The sequence below is a fragment of the Pseudopipra pipra genome, chromosome 4 (genome assembly GCF_036250125.1).
Source record: "Pseudopipra pipra isolate bDixPip1 chromosome 4, bDixPip1.hap1, whole genome shotgun sequence".
Taxonomy (NCBI): Eukaryota; Metazoa; Chordata; class Aves; order Passeriformes; family Pipridae; genus Pseudopipra; species Pseudopipra pipra.
This window is the reverse complement of record NC_087552.1, coordinates 28193792-28215144: the sequence shown is the minus strand read 5'-3', so window position 1 is coordinate 28215144 and position 21353 is coordinate 28193792. Positions and strand designations below refer to the sequence as shown.

General features: G+C 37.7%; 1 protein-coding gene across 1 annotated transcript; it reads right to left on the bottom strand.

The window, feature by feature from the left end:
- Positions 1 to 5307: 5307 nt before the first annotated feature.
- On the bottom strand, positions 5308 to 20966 carry LRIT3 (leucine rich repeat, Ig-like and transmembrane domains 3). Its single transcript, XM_064652094.1, has 4 exons — positions 20574 to 20966; positions 18874 to 19352; positions 10507 to 10812; positions 5308 to 9480 (listed from the first exon to the last, which is right to left on the bottom strand). The coding sequence occupies exons 1-4, from the start codon at positions 20687 to 20689 to the stop codon at positions 8414 to 8416; spliced, it is 1968 nt and encodes a 655-aa protein (XP_064508164.1). The 5' UTR covers positions 20690 to 20966; the 3' UTR covers positions 5308 to 8413.
- Positions 20967 to 21353: the final 387 nt, after the last annotated feature.

The window sequence follows — 21353 nt, the reverse complement described above, 5'->3', positions numbered from 1 at the left end:
TCATTTATACGCACCTGATTCATACAGTGACAAAAGGAGACCATTCAGTTGCATCTCCACAGGCTCCTTTACTATGCTGAAAATCTCAGTCATCTATGGTTTTCTGAATAGACAGTCAGTCAGCCTTTCAGACTTTTCTGGTATAATATTTTTTGGGATAGATTCAAAACATTAATAAAGGGCACTTTGTCTATTACTATTTTATCAATACCAGAAGTGGCTTATGATCTACCTGTCACATTGCTGAAATTATCAAGATGTGGAAGCATCTTCTGAATCTCTTGCATTCCCAACCTCTCACCAGACACTCTCGCTATTTATGCAAACTTATTCTTGGTGTCTGAACACTGCCTGAAACAACGTGTGACAGGATTCATCTCACTGTAACTGGAGTACTACCCCACTAAATCTTGAGCTATTGGCATTTGCTGAAATGGCTGTGGGCTCAGAAATACTGTCAAATGTCAGTTCCCAAGATGTGGTCAATAAATCTTTTAGAGCATCTTTTCAGAACCTATTCCTATGTTTTATCCCCAGCCCACACAAGGTTGGCATCATGCAGTTCATAAAGAGCATGGCCTTTTGTGGAATTTACTCCAGACATTCAGAGGAAGAAATCTCATCATTTCAGTTATATTTTTAGGTGGTGACATTTGACTTTGACTTCCTCCAAGCCTGTTCCCCTGCCCTTTTGGTGAATCACAAGTTATTTGTACTGTAATGGGCTTCCTATAGCTAAAGTTTTGTCAACTCATTCTGCCCAGAGCTTACTATAACTGGGAAGCATCAGAAAGACATGCAAGGATATGTTTTGAGTATAACAGATCCAATAAAAGTACATCACCTACACATCTTATTTCTCTCTTCTGTTTCAGTATTCTACTCAGTAAGACTGAAAATCATTTAGGCAGCGCTGTCCAAGTTCACTCCAACTACGTTTCTATCTGGCACCTGTCATCAAATTCTGTTCTAGCTTTTCCCATTTAACATGTGGCCCATCTAACTTTTACAGTTCAGTTAGCATCTGTTAATGTCAAAGGTGTCAATCTAACGGCTTCTTTCCTGTGTAGACTCATCAGACTCAGAAAGCCAACCTTTTTCCTTCCTTCAGCCTAAGTCCAGGTTTTCCCCATCCACAACTCTTGTTGCAAAGCAGTTACCTCAGCTTCTGAATTAATATCAAATATAATGGAAAAAATCACATACAACAATACAGTCTTTTGTCCCCCAGACCAGATTTCTCTAAACTCTACTGAAGATCTTTCCTGGATCCATTATTGGAACTGGTGAATTGTCACTATTCTTTCTGCTTGCAGTTCTTACCCATGATTTTATAAGCCCAAGGATAGTGAATGAGGTCCTTCCACTCAGGGAACTGTGCACTGTTCAGGAAAGTTTTACTTAATCTTCTTTGCATGTTTTCAGCAGGAATTTCTTCTTTGTTACTCCTGCATTCCCCTCCACCACAGCCTTTTCCTTAGTTTAGAATCTGTGTTTGATCAGGTGCCAAGTTAGTGCTCTCTTTCAAGGCAGACTTGCACACAGATAATTACACTAAAAATTATTCTTTCTTGTTCCAGCCACCAAATTATCATTTATGTTGTGCTTGTAGCGACCGCCTTTCTAAATGTTCATCTGCTGATTCTGGGCTTCTCCAGTCTTTTATTTTAAAAAGAGCAATTATTTAACCATTATTCCTTTTTTTGGCATATTTTTTGGCTGATCACCCCTTAAAAGAACTTTCATGACCATTCTTCTAGTTTCCTTATGATGGTCAATGAGCTCTACGAATCACTATTTTTTCTCTCCTAGAATTTGATTCAGATTTCATTTCTACATGGATCTTCAGTAGTGAGAAATTGAAAACTTAATCACCTTGTGACAGGCCAAACTTTTGTCTATATCAATTCACATTCAGGCAATCTCTAGAGTTAAGTCATTGACAAAGACATGAGAAAAATGTCACTTTTTTCTATCAATAAACAAGGGACTTTATTAGTTACCTCTCCTCATGAAGTCCCTGTTACAGTTTGAAAGAAATAGTTCATATAGCTACTGGACATAATGTCTATTCAATCATTGTGCCTGGCCAGAACAAAGACCGTTATTTTTCTGGCTTGAGAAAAACGTTGTTTGCATTGTTTCTGCTCCTAATTACCCGATCCAAAGGGAATGTCTGCTCCTCTGTCAAAGAGTAAAGAATGCTCAAGCAAGCTAAGGAACAAATAAGCAGCACTTTTGTGCATGAAAATATGCCTCTGCCATTCTAGAGATTTCCTCTCCTAATGCTGAGAAATAATTTTGCACAATCTTCTACTGAAAAATGCTATGCTCAGATTTTTGGCTGAACTCAGAATGATTGACATAGAACTCCAAGAATTGAGTGCTTTGGGGATATTGATGCAATCCAGAGACAATGGCAAACACCACAATTGCAAAATGCAGTGCTTAAGTTCATGTGGAAGTTAAATCACAGAGGGAGAAAGAGGACAATATAAGAGTATGGCAAGCAGCTAGCTATAGAGCATGGCAAATTAAATTCAGAATATTGTTTTCTCTGATCCTCAGCTATGAAGCATGATGCTCAGAACAAGCAAGAGTGTTCTGATTCCTGTTTTCACATTCCTGCTTCACCAAGAAGGAAATCACTCCACCACGTCACTTCTGTGCTAGAGAACAAGATACACCAAGCAGTATTCTTTTTCAAACGAATCAGTGAGAAACCAGGACAGGTCACTCAAGATCTGAGAGCATGCCCTGGAAAAATAGTCATGGATAATGCCATTCATGTGCAATCTGAAGCTAGCAGTACACCACAAGTTTAGTTTAACACTGAAGTCAAATAAGGATAAATTTAAAATACAAAGAGAAAAGTAATATCAAAAGAGAAAGTAATATTATTGTGAATTTAGTTTGCCACGCTCTATATAGATGGCTGCTCTTAAACACAAGGGACTGGGCTATGAAACAAAAAATATAATTGGTACAAGTTATTTTTGGAGGTTCGAACATTTGGCAAAATATTAGCAAGACAAAATTCAAGATACATGACTCAGAAGTCCATCTGACCAGCCCATGGCATTAGATTTCAGCATCATTAATTAAATCAGGTTCTTAGAGAAAAAGGTACTTACAATTATTGGATTTAATTTCCTTTTCCTTTGACAAGAGTGTCATTGGTTTAGAGATTGGAAAATAATACAAAGCAGACTATACATATTGTTCCTCTTTTCCAAAACAATATTGAACTGGAAAGAATAAGTGAGAAAGAGTAAAGCAGGAACATGATCTGGAGATTTGTTTGTAAATTTACTTTTTGAAGTATTAGAAAATTTGTTTGAGGATGCCAAAGGTTTCCTACAACTGCGTGTCTAAATGAATGAAAAGACTAAAAATATATCAACAGAGCATTTGTTTACTTGACTGAGCAAGCAACAAATTATAGTTGCATTGAGTCTACTAGTAATTGTCATTTTGGATTGTTCTTACTTTCCATTGAATCCAGTAGCATTCTCAAGTACCAGCTGTCCATACCAAAAGCCTTAGAAGAAACTGCTTGAATTCTGTCTGAGGCAACAACCCTGGAATATTCTATTCCTGCCCTCAATACACACACACATAAAGCTCCTTTCTCCTGTATTAAAAGAGAGTAAGACAACACATTTCAACATGCTTTTCTAGGCATAAGCATTCCACCAAGTCCTCTCTCAGTCACCTGAGTCACTTCCATAAAAGAACATTATTAAAAAAAAAGAAAACTCACACCATGACTGAATTCCTTTGACACCTCCTTAAAAAAGATGTGCCAAATATTTGATTGCTCACCATATTTTAGAATAAAGTATTTTCTTGTCAGACCATCTTCTGCAAAATGTAGATATTCACACATCATCAGTAAACTGATATTCCACTAGTATGAGAGGCTGGTTATAGTTGTTTGTACAGTCATCCTTTCATAATACTCTTAAGCCAATCAAGTGTCTTTCAAAAATACCAGACCTGAAGTTAGAACAATATACTTAAAATATATACCTGACAGGTGCTACTGAACTTGCTGCAATAATTTGAGTAATTCCACATTCTTTCCAAACACAAGATTAGGATGTTACTTCATAAAAAATAGACAATTGGGGAAAAGTGCATATTTTTCACTTCTATATTGGGAAATATTATATCCCTTTCTTCATAGCTGCTTTCTGGTTTTTTGATTGAAAAGATTACTATCTTGAATACTGATTATTAATACAGCTTTGTAAAAAAAAATAAATCTCTCCTTGCTAGGATATTTCAGACTGACATTTCAGCTTGATTTTCCCACTGTTTAGCAAGAGAGTCTTTCAGATATATAAAAATGACACAATAATCATGCCTCCACTCTGAAGGGAACTTTGATCCTTTGAAATTCAGAGGAAAAAAATTTCAGTGATTTGTAAAGAAAAGAGAAAGCATCTATTCTACTGAAAATTTCTCATATTCAACAAAGGGAAGTGACAGTGCTAACCTGAAGCTTCTGTGGCTTTCTACACCTAGAGCAAAGCAATTAATTCTGTGACGGAAGGCATCCAGGTCAGCATGTTTCCAGTCTACACCCAATAAAATAATTTTTAAAAGGTTAATTTTGAAATCTTATCTGGGACCATGAAGGAAATTCAAATTGGTCTAGCTCCTAGCCACAAATCTAACAAATTGGTTATTTTCAAAAGAAAATCATAGATCACAATGGATGACAGTATATTATATCTAGGTTTCACAGCCTAGCCGGAATTGCTGTTGATGCAATACCTTCGTAAGCTACTTGCTTCCCTTTTTTCAGTTTAAAGACAATGTCCTCCAAAAAGCTTTCACAGCTTTCACTGAGACACAGGCAGACTTTAGGAACAGCTTCAAGTACATTTTTCAAATTCCCCTGGTGCCTTTGTTCCACACTCCAATTTTATAGCTGCCCCCCCACCTTGTTGAAATTGGGCACATGTAGAGCTCCAATCATTGCAATAAGCTGGCAGTATCTTCATCCATCCTTTTACAGCTACCTGTCTGCAGATGCCCCAGCACCCTTGCCATGTACACAGCAGAACTGCAAGCAAAAGACTTTGTGGCACACAGTCACAGCATTCTCTAGGATATTACTCTTCTGTTGTTTCTCAGCCTTCTTTTTGTATTCTCATTTCTTTTTAAATTTCTTCTTGTCCCCACAGCTACACTCATCACATATTTTCTAAAGCTATAAACAAAGACAAAAGGGTCAGGCAAACACAGTGTCTTGTATAAAAACAATTTTTTATTTTCACATCAAAACAGCTTCTATTTTAATTACTTCTTTGAAAAGGTAATGAGTTTAAAATGTCCTTTGTTTAGCCTCTTAGATGTAGTCCAAGTCTGAGTGATTTTGCTATTACAGACATTTTCATGGTATCCATGAAATTAATTTCCTGTCTGAGAAAAGTATGAGAATCTGATGATAGTGCAAGGAATACAAAATCCACTGTGAGCAATGGCAAGGACTAAAATAGATGCATGGATGCCTTGAGTTTAGCTTAGTAAGTGCACATTGAAGCCAAGATTATGGATAAGTATGCTAAGTACTAAGGCCCACTAAAGCTCTAAGTAAAAGTGAGCTCTATTTAGAATTCAGCTCACATTACTCAGTTATTTCATTTGCCATCCAATTTTGACACACCCACTGTAGGTAATGTATAAAAAGAGGTCTAACCTTTTTGGTGAAAAGCAGGATGAACTGAGCTAACAAAGTGCAAAATATATGAAAGGCGATACATAAACATTGATTAAATCCTCTACAAATTCTCCTACCAGGCAAATATAGACTATAGTCATCATTATTCATAGTGATGATTGATTCAGTATTGCATTTCAGAAGATATTATACAAATTATTGTGGGTGACAAAACTTATATCACATCATTAACAACTGACAATATAAAAAATTGCATCTGTTAGCAGAAGTATTTCTTCAGCTCTTTAGTTAAACCAATCCTGGGTGATGCAGTGCACATGCTTTTATTGTGTGATTTGGCCTTTGTATCAAATTCCTGCCAAACATCCTCAGCAAATTTGCTGTTTTGACATGAGGTACAGAAGCATATGGGTTATGTAACTCTTTTGTCTCAAGAACTGTGGAAAAACCATGTATCTCGTGTTTTCTTCAAAGAACATGCCCTTTATAATAAACTCCATCTTTGATATATTGATAGTCCATGATTAATTTCTAACTTTAGGACATGCTAATTCCACCAGGATTAGTCAAACCAAAAGGTTTACATTCATAAGAGAGCTCTCTCAAACAAACTGCGCACCACCTCAGTTCTATATATTGATGTATCACCTACAAGTCAGGTGAATAGCACTTTTGAACTCCAGAACTAGATTCAGGTTTCTTGCAGAGCTTTGAAACCTGAAATCAAATATTCTCCAGGAATTAAAAAATAAATGCTAATACAATTGCTCTCCTTAATGACAAACATGGTGTTTTTAATTGGAAACATCTTCAACAACTACCAGCTATACTATCTGTAAGGAAGAAAGAAGGCAAATATTTAAACACTTCAGATCCTGTTAAAATATCAGTTTATCATTAACTGCTTGTCAGACGAACCTTGATTTTGACACAAAAAGAATCTGCTTTCCCTAAAAAAATCCTAAATTAAAAAAAAAAAAAGTCAAAGTAAAATGTTCCACTTAGAAGACTAAAACCATTTTCACTGCAGTCAAAATTATCCACTGAAAACAAAGAAAGGTTGATTTTTAACCACACATTCTAGTACCATGGAAAGGAACACCAAGGTGAATTCTAAGCAGGTAAGCTAATTTTGCACTTTCGAACATCTCATCTGCTTCCTTACCACAGCTCCCAAAGTCTCAAATACTCATTCTGCTAGTCCTGGTCATTGAACACCATTGTGTAGATACTATGGAGGTTTTTCAGTGTGTTCATTTCCTGACATGATTTTATGTTGGACGCTTTTTGACAAAGTGTTTTCCTCTCACTAATCTATGCCTTACAAGATAAGCTCATCAGCATTCCAGCAGGTAAAATTTAATCCTACACTAGTGACATTGAAAAATGCCACTGTTTTGAAGTTGACAAACTAAGCTTTGGTTTGTAGCTTTGAGTAATATTTTCCCTCTGGAAAATTACAATTTCCTATTTCCTAGCAAAACAAATAGTTCCTCTAGGCATAGAAAGGTCCAAGAAAACAACACAGTTGTAGTTTTTAGGAAAAACTGTGGTTCACAATTCATACATACTTCTAACCATAATATCTGAATCTAAAACAATAAAAGTTCTGTTATTTACTTCAGGCATCAAAAAAGCAGCCTCAGAATAGACAATTCCTTGTTATCATTAATAGGCAACTCTGAATTCATTATTACTGTTAATTCGTAATTTTTTAAACATTAGGAAGCACACTCACAATTAACTTTCACTGTGCTCATTGAACCTCACACCCAGCATGACCTGGGGACAAAACCTCCTCTTACTGTATCTCAAAATGTATTATATTACTGAAGCATAGTACATAATATTGTGCAATATCTGTGTAATATATAGTCCTATAAGAGTGCATGTGGCATTACACAGTACCACGAAATTTTCTGGACAGATTTCTGAAATTGAGGTATATAGACAGATGCATCCAAGAAAATTCTAAGGCTGAGATTTTGCAAAAAGATCATCTGATGTAAAATAACATGATTATCTAGTGTCTCTCTCAGAGTTACTCACAATATCTTATCTGAGCTTCAGAATACTAAAGAAGTTTCTTTGCCCTTTGCAACAGCATCTGCAAAATGACAACACGATGTGTATTGTACCTCTCAAGAGCCCATACACTGTGGCTACGTAGCTTCAGTCTTCACTGACCTGAGAACACTTTCAATCCAAGATACTGTACAAACAGACCTGCATGACATCTCAAAGCACAAGCTGATGTCAGAAAAAACTTGTATTTTCAAATAAAGTTTTGACCACAATAGAAGTAGTTTAAATTATTTTCCTTCTATTTTTAAGTACATCACTTTCATGAAGATTGTGATTAGTGTTTGATACATGCAATTGGGATATCATATGTTAAAATGAGAGAAGAGAAAACAGAACATTTTAATAAAAACAGGAAATATAATATTTTTAACCAGGAAACCATTTCAAAGTTGTATTTATCTTTTGAAGAACATCATGCCTTCACACCCAAAGTCACAAACATTAAAAAAGAAAATAAACAGGTAATATTTTTCTTCTATTCTCCCTCCTACTCACCACTCTACACATCCAGTAGACTGTATTATATCAGATATCATATTCTGACCACGACTTAGCATCAACCTGCTTCCAGATGCAGTATCATCATTTTGGAATAATTTTACCTATTGTTTATTCCATTTCCACCCTCACTCATGTTCAACACAGATACTCTGACCTAGAACCCTCACTTTTGAAGGTCATTTGAGAATCCATGCTTGACCTAGAGCAAAGGAGAAGTCTTTCCGACTCATCGGTGTACCTCCGTGCCCAGAGCTGCTCTCCTGCACTCACTGTTCGAGGTTTCAGAGATAGTGTTTCAAATTTCACATAGGTTTCTTTTGCAAGGTCAGCTTCCTTTGCACTTTTTGGTTTCATATGAAGTTTTAAAACTTTGTAGAGTAAAAAAAATATCAAAGGTAAAACAACCACGCATGCTGCACTGCTGGCCACTATCAGAATAGAAAACTCAGAACTGCTTTCATCATTTAACCCATCAGTGGAGAAAATAACACATTGTTCTTTTGTAGGTGGCACGCCTTTGGGTGAGACACATGCCATATATTGAGTACTAGGTTGCAAACCATCAATTGTGACTCTGTTTTTGTTAGAATCAGTGCTCAGAGGCAACATATCTTTCTCACCATATTTGGAGTACAATACAGTCACTGCGGAGTTGCTTGTGGCATTGACAGTTTTCCAAGTTAAGGTCACTCTTTCATCAGTTTCACTGATCACTCTAAGATTCTTCACAGTGATGTTTTGCTCAGGCATACCTGCTGTATTCAATGGAGTGTCTTCACCTTTCTTGCTTATCTCCCCAGTCTGCTTTTTGTTTCCATTTGTCACAGCCTTTGAATTTTTCTTTCCATCAAACATGGGCCTGGGTTGCTTCTTGTCAGCAAACATGATGCTCGTTGATCTTTCAGTGCTAACCAGTGCTGTGGTTGTGCTCTGTGTAGTGGCAAGGGGTGTGGTTGTCGTCTCGGATTCCTGCTTGGATTCCTCCTGAGTTGTATTCTGTCTCTCAGCCTCTTGCTTCCTTCCATATTTCTGTGGTGACACAGTTGTAGTAACTACACCAACCACTGTGACAGTAACAGCAGCTTCTGACATTCCTGCCAAGTTCTTGGCTTTACATCTGTATTCTCCTGCATCCTTGTATGAAATTCCTGTCAAGCTTATTATGGACCATCTGACACCCTCTCCAGGAGTTTCTTGAATTACTACAGAAAAATGCAAAAAGTATTATGAATGGGAGTTAAAGAGAAAGTAAACATTATTAGACTATTTCTTCTCCTAAGTTATTTCTGCCAAAAGGAATCACATATATTAAACTTTTAAAAACAAAACACAAACAAACAAAAAAACAACAGTACCAACAACAAAAAGCCCAAAACCAAATCAAACTTCCAACACAAACTATGGAATTCCCAGTCATATTCTATTATTAAATAAAAGTAATCAGCTTGGGTCAAAATGAAAATGAATGGAGTAATTACAACATAATTTGCAGTTTCACTAAGTAAAACACAACTACATAAAGCAAAATCAAATGTCTTAAAGCTGCTATTGACTCTTAAATACGTCTCACTGACTTCAAGTGACACTGACCATACTGACCATTTAGAACACTATTGGAAATTACCTTTATCTTAAGATATTTCAGTATTCTGGACTATTACCTTCTTCAGACCTATGATAACTGCTAACCACTTGGCATTAGCAAGAAATAATTTTTACTTTTAAGTTACTACATAAATATCTGTCACAGCAGCTAGAATGATATCAGACAATGACAGCCTTGAAAAATTTGCAAATAACGTAGAAAACATGAATTTGGAAAATCCTGTGTTTACAAAGCTGAGATTTAAGTGGCTTAGTCATGGATTTTTTAACAAGAACATTTTGAAACAAAACAGAAATTTCAGCAACAAATTCTCCTTTCTGCTTTTCAGCTTCTGAGTTAGGGCCCAACTAACCCAATCTCCATTTTTCTTTATCCTTCCCCTGCTTCATGCATTTCTCCCTTCCATACACATTGCTATTATACACCACATCCAGAATCAAAACAGCCTGATGGACCTGTTAAGACCAAGAACTAGACAAAGAATTTCATAACAGCTGTTGCACAGATACAATTGCCAACTTGATGCAATGCAAGGTCCATTGTTACTCATTACAACGATCTCAAAGCACAAGCAACCCAAAAATATTTGGCTCTCCCATTTCCTATAAAAGAGCAATTGTACCTGTATAGTTCACTGGTATATTGTCTGACCTAGTCCAGGTAAGCTGCGGTGTTGGGTACCCAGTCGCATCACAGCGCAGCAGAACGTTGCTTCCCAGAGGGGAAGTGATTTTTGTTGCTGATGTCATCACAGATGGTTTAAGACACTGCTCTAACTCAGCTCTCTGGAACAAGATTCCTGCCAGGCTCTCAGGTCCACTACACGAAATCAATGGATCAAGAAGCACAACTGAGCTGTCCACGATTTTGGAAAATTCAATCAGTTTTGAAATGCGGCAGTCACAGAACCATGGGTTGTCCTGAAAACCTGAAGCAGGGAGGAAAGAGGGGGAAGAAAAAAATGTTGTCAGGCAATACATGGATATTGTGGTTACAGTGTGATGCATGACTACCGCAAAGTACAATCAAGGACGATTGTGGACCTATTCTGAGTTAATCTTTTCTCTTTCAATTTGTCTTTTTTGTTCAGCTGACTGGTGGGGCAGTATTTTCAGAGGTGAGGAAGAACAGTGTGAATGTTTATTAAGCTAGACCTTTTCTTCACAGAAGTTTACAGGAGCATAGTAATGTAGTAGCACTACCTTTGCTTAACTTTACTATTTATCTAGGAAAAAATGCTTGGAAAAAATGTCTTGAGACTGACAATACATTTTAACCTGCCTGTGCCTTCTGGAAAGACAGCTTCTCAGGACTATTTTTTCCTGTCACTCTCCTCTGCTCTTGGTCCTTGTTTGGGCTTTTACATCTTGATCTTCTAGGACCCTTTTCTCAATGCTTGCAGAGAACATGATGATTTAAGGGTTTAGAGCTTATGTCAACATCTCTGTCCCTTGAAAAAAAAAAGGATAAAAGCTAAAGTTTTAGGCCAATAAAATTCTTATCTGGCTCTGAACTAAGTAACAATATTGTTAGAAGTCTGGCTTCAATTTAGTACAGCCTTTGCAATATGTTCATAAAAAGAATAGCAGAGGAGTAGAAAATAGGAAGGACCACAAAACCCCCTGATGACTACAATATTTTTATGAGGGTACACAAGAATTCTCTCTCTCTTCTGTCAGAGGCCATAACATTTGCTTCTTGATTCCAGTCTTTGAGTGAGAGGCTTCTCCACCTTTGTGAACGTAATATGTTGAAAGAAAATACCCATTTCTAAGGAATATCAGTCTAAATCCTCAGCTGGTATTTATTACTCCATTATGTTGACCTTCATAGAGCAACAGTGACTTCACCAGGTAAAATGCCACACAGCATGCCATTCATGTATTCAAATATTTCCTCATTTGACTTATACTTTTGAGCATACCTTTCTCATCTGAGTACTAATAATAAATACAGTCTGAAACAAGGGATAGTATGTAAGAACCCCTCCCTATTTAATTTACTGATGAGCTCAACAGAAAAGTCAAACCAATATTACAAGAAAAAAAAAGCCTGAAACACCTACTGTGTGTATTGTTAAGAATTATCAAAACAGCTAATGGAAAAATGCTTTGTTTTGTTCTGAAAAAACGTACAGATGAAAGAATACATGAATAATTAACTACTGCTTCCTTTTATCACCAGACCAAGATTAGGTTATTTTAAGCACAATGGTAGTGATTGGTTAAAACTGTGGTGAATCTCAATTAATCCCCACTCTTTAAAACAAGACTTGACCTGAAGAGATTCCGTGACTTTGACATCACAATCCAATTTCACTCCTTCCAGACAGAAGAGATTTTACATCTATTCACTACTTATTGCTTGCTAGAACAGAGAAGGAGAAGTCAAGAAAACTGTATCAGAACTGCTTTTCCTAAAAAACAAAAACAAAAACAAAAAAAAACCCAAACACCTCCAAAATATGAAAATTTTGCCTATTATCTTCACACATAAATTCACAAGGAAAAGAGATGCCATCCAAGTGTGTTTTCCATATCTAGGCACATCAGCTGTTTGTGCTTATAAAAATTCTGCTCAATCGAGCACATTCATGTAATTAGTTTCGCTCATTTTTTCAATTAGGGAAGCTTGTAGTTAGAGAAAATACTCCTGTAATATTCTTTTTTTTTTTCATTCTCACTTGCTTATAAGGGGTCAATTTTCCTCACTCTGTTTAGAAATAGACTATATGAGCATTTGAATATTGAACTCCCCTAAGGTATAAGAGGGAAAGCAGGATTCCCATGAAACAAGGGGCCTCAACTGCTGAAGTTCCTCCAGAGCAAACACTGCATGTGAAAAATGCTTGTGAACTCCTGGCATGGCCCCTGTGCTATCTAGAGGACAGAAGCAGGGGTCAGCTGTGCTTCAAGCAGGGAGCAGAGCAGGAACTCTGGGCCCGCAGCATTAATCAGGACAGATCTGCAGCACCAGCAGAGCTCCCCTCCCGCATACTAGGCAGCGGATTCTCTGTTATGTTAAACGCTATAGAAAATATTTCTGCCAGCTTTCTGCATCCTACAAACTTTACTGCAGGAAAGGAAGAGGTTTATTACTGTTTCTAACCTACTCAAAGCACTCAAAAGTTGTTATTGAAATAGAATCATGGAATGATTATGTTAGAAAAGACCTTTGAGACCATCAAGTCCAACTGTTAACCCATTACTGCCAAGTCCAGCACTAAACCATATATTTAAGTGCCACGTTTACATGTCTTTTAAATACCTTCAGGGCTGGTGACTCCACCACTCCCCAGACCATCCTTTCAGTGAGGGAACTTTTCCTAATATTTATACAGACATGGCTTTCTTATTCTTGCAGTGTCCTGAAGAAAACCCAAGTTGTTAAAGTAAGTATCGGAAATTGACAAAATAAAAGGAATGATGAAGAAAAGATGAACAGTCCTTAGACTGGATGCTTGATTAGTCCAGTCTGGGACACAGCTTTGGCCATCTCAGGTCATTCTGAAATCCTGGTTTTAACTTCAGAGTAAAGCTGTAGTCCCAGACGGCTCTACTACTTTGTGTAGTGCAAAGAGAGTGTTACATCAGTTAGCCAGCTCATCTCCCCCATCCATCTTGCTTCCCAGTGGAACTGGCTAAAAAGCAGGACTTACATAAATACAGATAACATATACAGCTACAGGAGCTCCTTCCTTGCCTCCACAGCACATTCCTTCTATTTACCTGTGTCTTGCCAATATCTGACAGCATTCACATTATTTTTAGCCATTGTAAAGCATCAAGTCATGTGAATTCCCAAAATGAAAAGACGAAAGCACTAGTGAGTTGGAAGCAAAGATAAACACTGAATTTGATTATATTTCAGTTAGATATTGGAGAGAACAGAAATGTGGATGTAAACCTAGTTTCCAAACTACGAGGGGCATTCTGAAATTTAACAGTTTGTGTTTACAAGATGGTAGAAGTGAGAACAAACATGTGAAAGAATAAAGAAAAAGTTTAAAAAGGGGAAAAAATAAGAAAATGGAAAAGAATAGGGAACTTTAATAAAGGAATAAAATGGAATCCCCTTAATTACTTAAGAAGCAAAAATAAAAATAATGAGTCTCCAATGGCACATGTTTTTGATGAAAATCTTTACAAACGCTGAATTCTTTTGTAGAAATATTAAGGCAGCTTGTTGATCTGAGAAAGAAATACTAGCCAAGGCAAAACAAATATAGATAAATATTTATGCATTGCAATATACCAATGCAGTGTTATTTTAACATTAAATATTAAATATAAATTGCTCTAAAAACCTTTATCTTTCTAGATTTAGCATATTTTATATTTACTGTCACACATTTATATGTATGCTTGCATGTACAACAGCAAATACATGTATATGTCCATGCACATTTTTGTAGTCTTCTCAGTAAGTAGTGTTTTCCCCGTGCTGTGTCAATATGGACTTTAGCATTTGAAATAGCTATGAGCAAAATTTACTTTGTAAATCAGTAACCAGACTCAGACTTTAACTTGTGTAACTGCTTTTCAGCTGCTGCAAAATGGCAAGATGCAAAATATTCAAGTTTTGAGCTGATAGATATTTTCACCACAGCTTGGGTCAACCCAACCAAGGCTCTTTCCCATTGAAGCTACCAATTTTGGTCCATGGTTCTAAAGTCCACATCCAACACTGTGTTGCAGTGTTTTCTGCACAGGGCAATTGCTAGGGAGTATATTCAGGAAAAGAAGTATCTATCCAATGGCCCAGCTGGGAGCCTGAGGGACCTGCAGCATTCCAAATTTTTGGCACCTCTACGTGCAACAGAGGCAAGATCTCGTCTAACTGCTACTCTACTAAATCCTGGACTCCTCTGTTCCTCTCTGTGACTCATCAGAGTACACAATATGGAAAATGCTGCTGCCATCATTCACACCAGAAATGTTAATCTCTGTACAGCAGCCAGTGCTGAAACTCATTTGTGATTTGGATCAAAGTATTAGGCTATGGCTCCAGAGGTAACCAAGAGAGGGCTAGAATTCACACACTGCTCCCTAGATCATTTGCACTGCTTAATTGTCGGCTCACTTCACGGCTTTATTTTAGCTGTTCCAAAGGGCATTTCCAAGACAAAGCCAGATGTAGCTCCAGGGACAGTTTGCACTCCAAGGATTGCTCCCTGAAAGGCTTACGGATGACACCACACCAAGGGTGGCTCTCTCTGTCCTGTTGGTGCCCCCAATGTAAGTGCAGTAGGCTTTGCACCTCCTAACTATTCTATCACCCTATCATTCCATAAGGCATACAACATACCCCTGCTATTTTATATTACAAGACCACAGCTGTATGGTTTGAAGGCAATTCCCACATTACTTCAGGCAGGTTAGAGTGAAGGAAAAGCACCCCTGATTCACGGAATTACATTTCAGAGTCACTGCAGTGTCCTGTAGAGCCCACAGAGAACCAAGGGCTAAGTATTACAAATTGTGGAATGGACAGCCAGCTTTAAAGAGAGCTGGCCCTAAACTGGATGAGAACCAGAGTGGGCCACTTGGTCATAAGGCCAGGAATCATTCCCTAACCCACTTTCATTTAGCACAGTGCACACACGGAGGAACATCATACAGAGGGAGGTATTTAAAAAATCCAAACCTCTTAGTGCAGAGATTATAAACTGGAACAAGGAGATGCTAACATGTCAGTCCCCTGGCAGTAGTCTTTGGCTCCTCCAAGAGTCCTTGAAAAAAACATGAGGAACCTGAACTTTTTCTTACCTGCAACCTTCTTGATGCTCAGTGAAGACACTGAAGATAAAATTGCCTGCTGGTGTTAAAAAATACATATGCACAAACATCTGAATTTGGGGCTTTGCTGGTTTTGATCTTTTTAACGAAATACAAGTGGCAATCTTATCTTGCCAGAACGAGGAGAGATGACAGCTCAAGACACAATACTAACTAGAATCTGACTGCTGCTTCCCTGACTAGACAAAAACAGTATTTGTTTGTTCTGGGTTCCATCTTCTAGCAGAGTTCTGGCTGCAGTTACCATTCTAAGTAGGTACATAGGTCAGGGTGAGTGCTCTCACAGAGAATAGCTGAACTACGCAGGACAGTCTTGAGCATCAAAGCATGAAAGCATGCAATTGTGGGCATCACATTTTAGGAGACATGTTTTTTTAAAACTCAAAGGAGTCCAAAGGGAGCCAATAGCTATGGTAGAAAATGAGAAACACCCTCCACCTCCTCCAAAAAAAAGCCACCAAAAACCCCCACCAATCAAAAAAAGCCTTCACATTATTTTAACTATATTAGCAACTGGTGAAAAAAAATCTGTGTGATTAGTTAGGATGGCAAACAGGGAAGGGAAACATGAAAGATTACTATGAGAGAGGGTAATTAGTTTTTTTGTATGTCCATCTCCTGTAGGACAAGAGGTAATCAGCTTAGTTTGTAGTAAGGGAGATTGAGGTTAGATATTAAGAGAAACTTTCTCACTATCCTGATAGATAAGCACTGGAGGAGGTTACCACAGGAGGCTATGGGGGTGGTCTGGACACAGGCTTTAAGAACAGCTATGACTTTACCAGAAGGGCTCAGTTCCTCTGGATCTGCATCCTATGTGATCCTTCCTGATCACATATCTCTGTGATCTTTATCTCCAACTCAGAGGAGGTGGAGAGTATCTATGGGATACATTTCTTCTCCCTCATGCTCCAACAAGCCACATAGAGACAGGAGTGTCAGAGACAAGCCAACTTCTCCTTAGAGATGGTTGGAGCATTACAGAGACATCTCAACTCCTAAGTGATCTTTCTAGCCTGATAATTTCTATCAACCATTCGTTCCTGAAAAACAACTGCTTTGTAGCAGTCCATCAACAGTGCCAGTGAGTGTGAGTGCTGTAACTACAACTTGCAATACATAAAACAAAACTAGCACTCAGTGAAGACTAAGTAAATTTGTCAAAATAACCCATGACATAAAGAGCCTTGCACTGTCAAATCTCCAGAGGAAGGGGACTATCTTACTCACTACAGAGTTTATTATGTAGCAAGCACTGTCTGTCTTCACTGGGATATACTCATCAGAAAGCTATGATGCCAACGACAAAAAAAAAATTCAGCTAATTAATTCATAGCTTACATAAGGCAGATTTATTCAACGCAACACAATAAAAGTACTACCTGGCATTTTGCATTCTCAGATACAAATCTGTAATGGCTGCACAGCACCTTCCTTAGCACCTAACAGTTAAAAATAAAAGAGAAGCAAAGTGCTGTTTAAACTCACAGTGTGTGTCCCTCTGGAGATCTGTGTTAAAACCCATTTGTAGTTCATAACAGAAAATGGTCCAAAGGTCACATCTCAGGTCTCTAAAGAACTCAATGCTGGCACTAGAGGGTTTTCCAGGACTAGAGGAGGCTGGCAATGTGCCTGCACTAAGGAAGCATGCAGATGGTTGCCAGGGGTGAGGGGAAGAGAGAAGTGTGCGTGTGGTTTTAGGATTTTTTGGTGTTTATTCTTTCCGTTGGTTTGTTGATTTTTCTTTTTTTGGGGGGGGAGGGGGAAGGAGATGCTAGGAGGGTGTGGTGTTTGGGGTTTTTTTTAGTTTCTTTTGGTTTATTTTTTAAGTGGTGAGGGCCGTGTAAGACAAGGAAACCAATTAACCCCTGGGACTCCCTCATCAGATCACGAGGAGGATTAGATCTAGCACAGTCAGCTCTTACTTTACTGCCTCTTGTAGCCTTCAGTGTGGGGACAGGGAAAGGAATACTGAGATGGACTTACTTTTACAGCTTTCTCTCTCTTTTTTTTTTTTTTTTAATCCTGAATAAACAAAGATCCTTTAATGCTGCAAACCTACAATTTGCGTGCATATAAGTTGTTCAGCCTACTTGCATCTATTAAGTCACTTATATAAAATCTCATTTAAATGAGAGTTTCAAACTGCAGCTTCTGCTGTGAAACAAAACAGCTGAACAAATGAACACTGAATAGTGGGGCTTTCGATCAAGAAATTGGAAATACTAGGCAGTACAACACAGAGCTGATCTTTACCAGTGCTTATAGAACTACTGCAGTAGAGACAGCCAGCTGGTTTTCCTCCCTTCCGCTTGCTACACTACAAAAAAAGTCAAAACAAGCACTTATATGTAAACAGTGACAGAAAAGAACACTGTTGATAGAACTGTTCCAGCTAAATTCTGAGACAGCAGAAGAGAAAGGGAGTACCTGTAAGACTGAGAAGTGGAGAGAAAGTGTAAGATACAGCACAAAGCCACAAATAGAACTGATATAATTGTACTATAGAGAGATGGATAAAATTATTAAAAAAGTCAGAGTGTGACCAAATCATTCTTATATACTTGCCTTAAAAATTCTAAAAAGTACCTTGAAGTTGTAGGGATCAGTTTCCTACTCTCTCTCATATTCAAGATGTAAATTGGGAAAAACTTCAGGATAATCAGTTACCTTTAAAACAATGCAAGGTCAACGGGGGTCCTGGAGGGAGCAGAGTTGCCCTTTTTTGAGCCACCAACACTATCTGCAGCACTGTGTCACAGGACAGGCTTTATCTGAGCATCAGCTCCCAGCTACTTGCTTGGCTTGTGAGCCATTGGGAAAAAACAGCCGCAAATGGACATGTTCACGGTTGAGAACACATACAGAGATGACAGAAATGTCACCAGAAACACTGTGTAAGTCCTGCATTTATATGGCTACTGAATACTCCATATGGCCCATATTCACATAGACTGGATTCTCTCAAGTTTTATAATCGTGAGATATCAACATACATGGAGGTCACTATCTTAGTTTTACGGTTTTCTGTCACCAACAATAAATAAATAAATAGTCACAGAGCAAACCAGAAGACTGACCTAGATAAAACCCATTCTCCTGAATCCCAGGCTGGTCCCCCACCTGCTCTCACTTGCAATTTAACATATAGGTACATTTTAATAAGGAATAAGAGAGGCTGTTTAACATACCCAAAATGACTCTCTGTGTCACCAGAATGTCTGTGTTCTTGGACAGGACAGTTCCTGAGAAGGGGGGCCAGATGTCCATCAGGTCTGATGGCAAGGTGGTTAGCTTGTTGCTGGATATGTCCAGGTAGGTGAGGTTTCTCAGGTACCGGCCAGCATCAGCAGGAATGCTGGTCATTTTATTGTTGTGTAAATCAAGAGTCCGTAAGTTGGGCATCTCTGCCAGTGATTCCCAAGGGAAAGTTGAGAGCAGATTACCATCCAGCCGTAACTCATGCAGTAGTTTCAAGTTATAAAAGCTGCTGATATCAATGTTGGCTACACAGTTGTAAGTTACCCACAGGTATTTGAGATCTACTAGGTAGTAAAAGGCTTCAGTTGGAATCCTTCGTATGACAGTTTTCTCTATTCGAAGTTTTACAGTATCCACAGGAACATTCACAGGGATTTCATACATGTCAGGATCATTACAGAGTACAGACCTAGCACCAGGGGAAAAGAAAAAAGAAAAGGAGAGAGATACTGGCATTTATTTATCAGAAATTTGAATTTCAGAGTTAAATGCAAATGCTATTACTTTCTGCAACACTACTACCAGAAATGAAGGACAACTCTCTGCATTTAAAAGCTGAACAAACTCCACAAGCATGGAGTCTCTAAAGAGAAAAAGAATACAAAACAGAAAAGATCCTTCTTTCACATGAAATCTAGATTTGCTTTATTCTAAAGCATGTAAGCACCGTCCTCTGTGCATCCCTCGCTCTATTGACAACTGAAAAACAGAAGCCCTTGTATAAAGAATAATGCATGCATGTATCTCAGGTGGGAACTGCATGCCATCTAATTTACTAAAATTCAGAATATAGGATTACTAATCTAATTTTTCTGTATGATAAAGATTAAAAGCATTTTCTATACTTACCTTTCAGAATGGACTGATAATTCAAAATATACCAAATCATATTTGAGTAAAGAAGAGCTTTCTCTCTCTCTTTCTGATGTCTACTTATGAATTACTTGCTTTGTAGAGATGCTAAGAACTTTCTGTTCCAATTGATTTCAGTGAAATGGATTTCTCAGCATTTTCAGGTGTCAGTATACTTTTTCATTTCTTTGGGGTATATTGTTTGCACATACTAGCTTGAAGATTCCCCTGCCCTCAGTAAGTCTAATTTTCTCCCCCTTTTCTCTAGATTCCTCTATTTTACTTTTTCCTCATGCAGCTTTATACCAGATAGGCTGTGACAGTAAGTAGCAATGACAAAGAGTACCTCCTAAAATTGACATGATAATACCAGGTCACCACATTTCAAATTAACCTCCTTATTATCAAAAATTACATTATTTACTCTAGATTAAAAAAATAACAAACTACTGTATTTTATTGAAATCAGATCCACCTTACAGTAGTTAAGTAGTTTGTAGAAATGGAAAGGACATTACAACAGCAGGAAAATCAAGGAGCAGAAAGAAATTGCCTTCTGCAAAAAATGAAGATTTAGAGTAGCTATTTGCCAAGTACAAAGCCATAATCACCATCTGCTCCTGTTCAGGAATGCTGCTAGCCATAGAACATCAGTGTAAAACATGTGTTTATTTCAACTATTCTAGAATTACTTGGCAACGTATGAAAATGTTATCTCCAATTTCTTTAACACTTTTTCTTATAAATTGCCCTATATAACAAATAATAAAATATATACCTTGTTCCAGTGCCATCACTTCTGCCATGGTAAACGCAAGTGCATTGTGAAGGACAAAAACCAAGAACTTCTTCAAAAAAGCTCATTAGGAAGTAGAAGTAAATAAACAGATACATGGCTTCCTCCCAGCAGAACTGACATGAAAAAATTTGAAAACTTTATTCCTAAGCACTCATGTGCAGTGTGCTATGAACGTGCATGTAGACATCCATTTAGTAACAGCAGATTACAAGAGATTAGCCGAGATCTGTAGTTGCTTAACCTTCAAATGTATCCTGAATGGGATCAGTTAAACCAGCTCGTTCTTTACTCTGTCAGAACACACGCTGCTTCAAATCACATCCAGTGTGTTTTAAGGCTATGTTAATATGTAGCTTGTAGAGCTTGTGTGTAATAAAATATCTCTTTTCTTCTTCTTCTATGAGGAGGTGCATTAGTTACTGTCTATAAAGTGTTCCAAGGTTCCTGAAGGAAGTCGAGTACACCATGAGGATATTGTGAGGCATTTTCTTTAATACTAAAAATTACAAATTAATAGGAAGCCTGGATTCCACAGCTTTTAAAAAATCCCATAAAAACAGGTTTTTGGCAAAAATACACATATATTTAAATAAGTTACACACTGCAAAGCCAAACTTCAGATGCACACACAGAAGCTAGATTTATACAGTCATCTTCTTCATCCTGAATAAATCCATTGCTCATATTGCCAAAGGTATTTCTTGAAAATTACACATCAGACCTATATAACCAAAAGATTGACTTAAAAGTGATGAGAAA

Excerpts from the sequence above, each read along its gene's own strand:
- LRIT3 (XM_064652094.1), bottom strand. The coding sequence starts at position 20,689 with ATGTATCTGTTTATTTACTTCTACTTCCTAATGAGCTTTTTTGAAGAA. Across the intron at positions 19,353-20,573 it reads AGTGATGGCACTGGAACAAG|GTCTGTACTCTGTAATGATC; the intron begins GTATATATTTTA and ends CCCTGGTGCTAG. Across the intron at positions 10,813-18,873 it reads GACACAGAGAGTCATTTTGG|GTTTTCAGGACAACCCATGG; the intron begins GTATGTTAAACA and ends TCCCTGCTTCAG.